The 7,890-nt window shown below is 46.8% G+C and overlaps 1 protein-coding gene across 1 annotated transcript in view; it reads right to left on the bottom strand.

Moving 5' to 3' along the window:
- Positions 1-3,396: 3,396 nt before the first annotated feature.
- Positions 3,397-7,890, bottom strand: part of EDRF1 (erythroid differentiation regulatory factor 1) — a 98,261-nt gene continuing 93,767 nt past the window's right edge. Inside the window, 1 exon segment of the mRNA XM_066601135.1 lies at positions 3,397-6,562. Coding sequence (XP_066457232.1) covers positions 6,391-6,562 — 172 coding nt within the window. The 3' untranslated portion in view covers positions 3,397-6,390.

The following is a 7,890-nucleotide window of genomic DNA, read 5'->3' as shown; positions in this document are numbered from 1 at the left end:
ATCAAAGGAAACGACATTGGAACTGATACAAGCAATGCCCATCTTCAGAGATTCAGGCCTCCCTTGGTATCTTACTGCAGATAGGGCAAAAATAAATATTCTCCATAAGGTAGCAGAAGACATTAAAGCAACTCGCCGGTGTTGGAGAAATCAAGATGAACACCAGACTATGGATCAAGTAGCCACAGACACAGTGTAGCTTATGTTAGTCGAAGACTGGAGGGTCTTTGTGTGCCCCCACCCCATTGGCCATGTCTCATATTCACACTCCGGCCACACTAATCCTACTTGCCAGACTTCTCTTGCCCAGTGCAGCATAAGGACAACCCTAAAAGTCCCGTTTCATCCTGGCTCCACAATCTCTCCAGTCCTGGTTTTGGAGCAGGATAACCTGGTTGCTAAATGCTGGAATACCCCCTTTAAATGGGTTATTGGTAATAGCGATACAGTGCATTTCCCAGTATATACCATTCACCTGTGGATAAAGCCAGCGCTGTGAGTATCCGTGAACGGCTCACCTCTGAAAGCGGATAGAGAACCGGCTGATATTAGGAAAATACAAGGTTGCATTTTTATGGCGCCACATTAAGAGCCGCCCAGTGATAGTACAGCCCTGCGTGACTCTTAATACACAGAGGCTCCCGTCCCGAAATAAGGGAAATGTCACGCCGGCACCATACGGAGAAGGGAAAATGCTGAATGTTGCCGGAGCCGCTCCGCAAGCTGTTAGAAAGAAGTTTATCCGCAGGCTTACAAATAGCAGCTTTCCCAAACAATGGCCTCGTGCGAGCCGGAGGAGCGGGTGGGAGGAAAGCACTAACTACTTCTATGGGACGCCGGCGTTCAGCGACTCCGTAGGCCACTGAGGCACATGGGATGTGACGGTAACATTCATGCCCTATACATGAGACATCTACAGCAAGACAGAACGATCATCCACAACCTGCAAGAAGTGACAGTGCCGGGCTTAAAAGAGACCGTTGTCATATTTCGGCACAAGGTAGTGACGGTAACGCCGATTACAGGGATGTCTCTGCCGTGTGTACCGATGCAGTCGTTTTAAAGAAATGTGCTTTTTAGTAGCAGCAAATGATGCATTGAGGACTACTAAAAGTAGTCGTGAATATTCACAAGCTAGCCACATCCCCCAACCTGCCCTCCAGCCAATGATTGACTGCTGTCTGCCCATTATTGTACATAGAGAGCTGCCAATCATTGCCTTGTGAGCGGGTTGGGTGTGACTAGCGCACAGCTCATGAATATGCAGGACTACTTCTGTGAGACCGCACATCTGCAGGTTCTATTCTTGTGTGAGACTCATACAACAGTAGAACATGCAGTGACTTTTTCTGCTCGCCGCCCATTGCAAATAATGGGTTGTATTTTCGTGCGTCTCGCAACGCACAAGACTCGCCCGAGTTCTGGCGGCTAATAATAAAATGATACACACAGCAGACATATCACAGGCACCACCGTATGGTGTTCCCAGTGAGGGTTGCAAAAAGATGGTAAGTCTCTTTAAAGAGATCTGCCACCGCTTCTGTGTGGGGTAGAGTATATAAAGGAACGGTCACCTCTTCCAAAACGTCTAGTTTAGTAAATACCTGTATTCTCTGCAATTCTGGAGCCTCTTTTCTTAAAGTTATGCGTTATTCCTCTGTTAGTCCTCCTGGAAATGCATGACATGATAACTGGATGGTACCATTGCACTGTTCGATGAGGTGTGTCCAAAAATTCTGCTGCTGTCCTCAATGAATGGACAAAGTCAAACCCCTATAGAGACCTGTCCTTTGACAAGTGGGTGCTAACATCCACTTTGTCAATTTACTTATGTTTTTCGAGGAGGTATAACAGAGGGATGGAACAAGGAAAAGTTCTAAGCTCCAGAATAGTTTATTCATGATGAAGAATACAAGTATTTACTACAACAGACCTGTATGAAAATTAGACTTGTGACCCCAGATAGAAATCACGATACATTTTCCCTGAATCAGTTTCATTGGGAATCCCCATTAGATGAGAAAATCCAGCGACCTGAGCGACTTCCAATGAGGCCGGGTCATCGGTGCTAGACTAGCAGGGGCGTCACTGCCAACCGCCTGGGGTTTTCTACTGCAGCGGTGTGGAGAGTATACTGAGAATTGCGTGATTGAGGAAAAACATCCATTGAAAGTGGATCCTGTGGATAGAAACAGCTAATCGGCGAAAGGGGTCAGAGGAGGATGTCAAGACTCATCCTGACAAACAGGCGGTGCAGAGGCAAGCAGATTGCAAACTGAATATAATGCTGCAGCTCCAATGAACATGCATCCTTCCATAAGGCGGACAGAGTAACACCAGAGGTCCAGTTTGAGTCCCAATAGTAAGAGAAACAGAAAGGGGAGACACCAGCGGGCGAAAAATTAGATCAGTGAGTAGTGGAAAAAAAGCACTGCCACGTCAGATGAATGCAGATTTATGTGCTGATGGGAGGTGAGAATTTGGTGCAAGCAGCATGAATCGATGACCCCTTCCTGTCAGGCTGGTGGACTAATGGTGGGGTGTTCCTTGGCTTCTCTGGTACGAAAAGTTACTGCGGTGCTGAAGGTCAAAAGTGGTACAAAGTGCCCAGTGTATATTTAACCAGTTGGGAAGAGCGGTTTCAGTGCTCTGGGCATGAGTGCACCCACTGCAGGTATAGTTACATGGCCCGGCTCCTGCAGAGCGCTGCACCTCGCACCCCTGGATGCAGAACACAAATAATCCTCACCACCATTTTAATAAATAAAATAACTTTATTTAATAACAAGCTATTCACATTTGCAGGTTGCGAAAACATATAAGGGTGGTTTCCCACTTGCGCCCGGGGTTCCACAGTCCTGCTCTGTTCAGGGAGCAGGAAAGGGAAATACCTTGGCCGAACTGAACAACGCCCAACGGACCCCATTGACTATAATGGGGTCTGTTTGGTTTCCACTCAACAGCCCGGCTCTTGGACGAAACCGGTCTAAAAACACTTTATGAAGCTGCCTCCAGAATGCCATATGCTGGAAGGACAGGCCTGTGCTTGTCTAACTGATCGCCTCGTCAAGGATCTCCTTAACTATGGGCCTGTAGGAGAGCACCGCTACATAAGAAGTACCTGACGGGGTTATTCTGCAGTTCTTCAACTTTGGCTCCCTGTAGAGAGAGGTCTGTACCTGCATAGAGTAACACATTTACTACAACTGCCATACAGTTCTGTGAAAAAGTACAGCCAGCCACCCAATGACAGCGCAGCATTCAGTTTACCTCATCAATATATAAGGGCTAGTAACCAATCACAGCGCAGCTTTTATTTTTTATACAGCAGAGGTAAACAAAGCTGCGCTGTGATTGGTTGTAATGGGTACCAAAGACCGTTTTTTTTTTGGGGGGGGGGGGGGGGGAGGGGGGTTTGGACGACTTCCATAAGTATGGGGTGCCGGGCTAATTTTCTGAGGGCCTCACTGTATTTTCAATGAGGCGCACAGTCAAAAAACTGCAGCAATGTGCTGGAAGACCCGATGTAGTGTTCGGACATGCAACATAAAGCACTAGATGTCCAGTTGTTTTAATGTATCAATCGGCGCTGCTAATATACAAACTATAGTATTTTTCGAAAAGGCGGCGCAGATTTGAGGATTTAACTACAAACTACAAAAAGACGGGTCCACAATCCACACATCACTGAGAAGAGGAAGGGTCAATTTTTTTTTTTTTTTAATGACAGACCAGTAGTACCATGTTCTGCCACACAGCGGCGCTGTGGCAAAAAAAAAAAAAAATGTGTGAACCTTCCTCTTCTCAGTGATGTGTGGATTGTGGACCCGTCTTTTTGTAGTTTGTAATTAAATCCTCAAATCTGCCCCGTCTATGTGAACAACCCGGTATATTACCATGAAATGCCACAAAGTTTTGGCCGTGTGGCTTGCAAAATTGCCAATTAAAACTGCACACTCACAGACCCCATTTTTGGGATTGTCAGAAGTCCCAGTGGCCAGACCTCCCCAGATCATAAAGTTATGTGGATACGGCCTAACTTTATAATTTGGTACAACCTCTTTAAGGCAAAGTTGTGGGGGCTTTATAATGAGCTGCGCATGGAAGAAACCCCTCAAACACTATGGCGAATTATCTTTAATTATTAAGAATAATTGTCTGCAGAGGACAATTCTAGGTCAAATATGGTAAAAATAAAAATGACATGGGATGTCCTCACTTTTCACATGACTGCATGCAGATTCATTGGTATTTGTATAGGGAGCTTCTTAGTGAAGTAGCGAAATTGGTTGCGGATTCGCACTAGACTTCACCCCTTCAGCTGAAAGGATGAAATCTGCTGCAGATCTGCATCAAAAACTGCACCAAACTGTGCGGCAGAATGTGCTGCAAATCGTCGTCAAAACCTGCAGTGCAAGTTATGCTGGGGCTTTTAGTGCAGATATGCAAATAGGATGTGCCAAATGTATTAGGATGAACGCATATAAACGCAGCCCTGCCTCGTTTACTGCTGCAAGGAGAACAAATAAAAAAAAAAGATAAAACTGGAAGAACAGGAAGGACTCAATGGCACCAAAGCAATGCTACCGTGCATTTGTGGCATAAAATACTATAAAAGGATGCTACTGTATAAAGTCCCTGTTCCTATCAGTAAAACAGAATGCAACAATGTGGTTACTGTGTCTTTAAGATCAAATGACAGCCGCATATGCAAAATGCGCTATTATTTGTGATGGCTCATGTTACATCAGTCAAACCGACAAAGATGGAAGAAAGTCTACAAGACCTGATGAGGGACAGACCTTGGTTTTCTTTCACGCTCTAAGGGGCTTTGCGTTGTCAAGATCAAGCTTAAAGAGACCCTCTGGTTTTGGGACAAACTTCTGTCACGGGACTGGAGGAGTTATTATTGCCTGCAGTACTTCTCTGCCATCCTTCTGATCCGACTGTAGGGGGTGCTGTTTTTGGAGATCCAAGAAGGCAGAAGCAATCTTTGGACTACCCAATCCCCACAGTGCATCACTAGTGTTAGACTACCAATGCACTATACCTGCTCTCCGATTGGCCGGAGTTGCTCACGTGATCAGCACTGGCCAATCTGACAGCAGTGCACAGTGTGCATAAAGGTAATCGGAAAATTGCTGCAATCATCTTGGATAGCTGAAAATGGGGCCAGATGAACGGCAGAAAAGAACTATACTCACTCCCCTCTTCCTCCTGTCCAGACACAGAAGTCTGTCCCGAAACGGGAGGGTCGCTTTGAGGAATAACAACTGGCAGAGTGATCACAGCCATCTGCTCATCGCCATTAATATAAAAATGATGGCAGCTTTTTACCTTTTCAGCAGCTTTTTATAATTTTTATTCATGCTGCTTTTCTCAGCCTAAGGCCGCCTGCAGACGAGCGAGTCGGATCCGGCAGCGAGAATTCTCGCCACGGGACCCGACCCGAGAGCCTGCAGGGACGAGCGCGTACTCACCCGCGCCTGGCGGCCCCGGCTCTTTCATGTGCCGGCTGCCGCGCAGCCGGTGCATGCGCAGACCGGAGCCGGCGGCCGGGTGAGTGCGAGCCCCGCACAAAAATAGGACATGCCACGGTTTGTTTGCCGCGCGAGATTTCGCGCGGCCAAACCGCGGCCGTCTGCATAGGAGTGCGTATTGTAATGCACTCCTATGCAAACTTTCAGTGGCGGAAATCCCGCGGGAAATATCGCCGCGGGATTTCCGCCCGTGTGCAGGCGGCCTAAGGGAGGACCAAGCTTGTTTGTTTCTAACTCTGTAAAAATGACAACTTCACGTACTTGAACAGAATCTTTTCGCTGCCACAGTGCTCGCCCTTTGATATACGTTTTGAGAAGAAAGATAGGGTGACTCCGAGAAGTTAGATAAAGGACCTGCAGCAGGTCCTGAAACAGGCACTTCCTCATGCAGCGTTACGATTGTCTAACAGTACAGGAGTGATTCAAGAGCAATAGGGAGTCTCTCTATACAACATTTTGTACTGTTGGGTGGGGGTTGCAAGGAGACTGACCCCACCGGTCTGACATTGATGGCCTATCCTAGTAGAGCTAAAGATTTTGGACATCTTCAGGCAGCCCCATTAGGTCTACAGACTGCTATACATTTTGTCCTTTTGGTGCAGCTGCCCGTGAATGGTATACACGGTGTAACAGATGAGCAGCGAATAAATACCTGTAGATCCCCAAACCCACTGCAGGGCATGTGGCAGCCCGGCCAAGTAGGCAGTGACCGGACCTAAATGACGTTTCCCTGAAAATCTCACACTTCATATCAACAAATGGCAAGAAGAACACGGCAAGTGGAACAGACCGGCGATCCCGGGTTTAACAAGGCACGACGTCCGCTTTGTAGCCCAAGCACAGTCATGTGTCACTGGATGACAGTTTCATTTGCCTCGCTCTTTGGAGTGAGCTGATCCAGTAAATTTATGAGCACGCTCAGTCTCTCGGTCAGCGTGGAGGTCTTGTTGGTTGAAGCGCGTAAGAGACTGGAATAAACTTGCTTGTAGGTTTTCAGCGAGGCCTCCTCTTCAGGGGGATTACTGGAGGAGAGAGAGATCACACAAGGATAGAAGGGTCAATGCCGGCATTACACATGTGCTTACAAGTGGCGATATAACGCTGGGTATTACAGCGAGTGAGCTGGGGCCGGAGACACGGAAGGTACAATTTTAAAGGTTGGTGCAAAATTGTGTCCTTTTCATGCCCGAGCTCTGGTGAACGGCCCTTCTTAAATCCCCCTTAGTCTTATTTTGGCTGGATTCTCGTGCATCACTTATGAGCCTTTTAATTGCATATACAATAATCATTATTATATAGCGCCAACATATTCTGTAGCACTTCACAAAATGGGGAAAGCCTACAAACAATTAGGCAATAAACCAATGTGCATCTTGAACAGTAGGGGTGAGGGCGCTGCTCACCACAAGAGCTCACAGACTATAGGTAAGTATACACATAGGATACCATACATATATACATAAAGCTGTGTGAGCGGATCAGCAGCCATGATCATGAATAAACAGGTAAGAGATACTTTGTGGTGTATGGGAGATACAGTCGGAAGAAGGGGCTCAGGAGTGTAGAGGCTGGGTAGATGGAGAAGAGTTTAGATTGGGGAATATGGTAGGCCTCTCTAAAATGATGTGTTTTTAGGGCACGCTTAAAGCTGTGGGCATTGGGAATTAATGCAATTGTCTGGGGTAGTGCGCTCCAGAGAACGGATGTGGCTCGGGAAAAATCTTGGAGACGGAGGGGGAAGGTTCAGATTAGAGAGGAATTTAGTCTAAACCAGGGTGGAGAGTATGGGTAGGGTGGTAGACCGAGATGAAAGAGCAAATATAGGGTGGCGCAGCATTGTGGGGGGTTTTATGGAGGAGTGTGAGGAGTTTAACCCATTTAGGACAAAACACTGTAAATTTATGGTGCTTGGTCCTGGGCTTTAAACTGTAAAAAAAAAAAAAAAGCGCGGGTTTAAAGCCCCTGCTTCTGCAATCAAGCAGGAGCATGGTGGGTTGTCAGCTGATAACCCAGAGGAAAAGGCAGGAGGGGTTTTTAACCCTCTCTCCCTTCCCCGAGTACACAATGAGTGCTATGTACTAAAAAGTGAAAGTGGAAGTATAACTTTCACTACACGAGCCAGCGATCATGCGACTGCCAGGATGCCCTGCAACAGCAGAGCTGCAGGGTCCTAGTAGACCCCGATCAGCTCTGCAAGTGACTATTGTCACTACAGGGGATGTTTTTCCCTGTAACTGGGGTTCCTATGGATGCAACAGCTACAGTGGAAAAGTGTCAAAAAATATAATAAAACAAAACATGTGAACGTCCCCAGAGGTCTTATATTATGTCATGGGGAACATAGATGGTA

This window comes from Eleutherodactylus coqui, chromosome 4, assembly GCF_035609145.1.
Source record: "Eleutherodactylus coqui strain aEleCoq1 chromosome 4, aEleCoq1.hap1, whole genome shotgun sequence".
NCBI classification, from domain to species: domain Eukaryota; kingdom Metazoa; phylum Chordata; class Amphibia; order Anura; family Eleutherodactylidae; genus Eleutherodactylus; species Eleutherodactylus coqui.
Note: the sequence above shows the minus strand (reverse complement) of the source record. Positions and strands in the feature narration are given on the sequence as shown.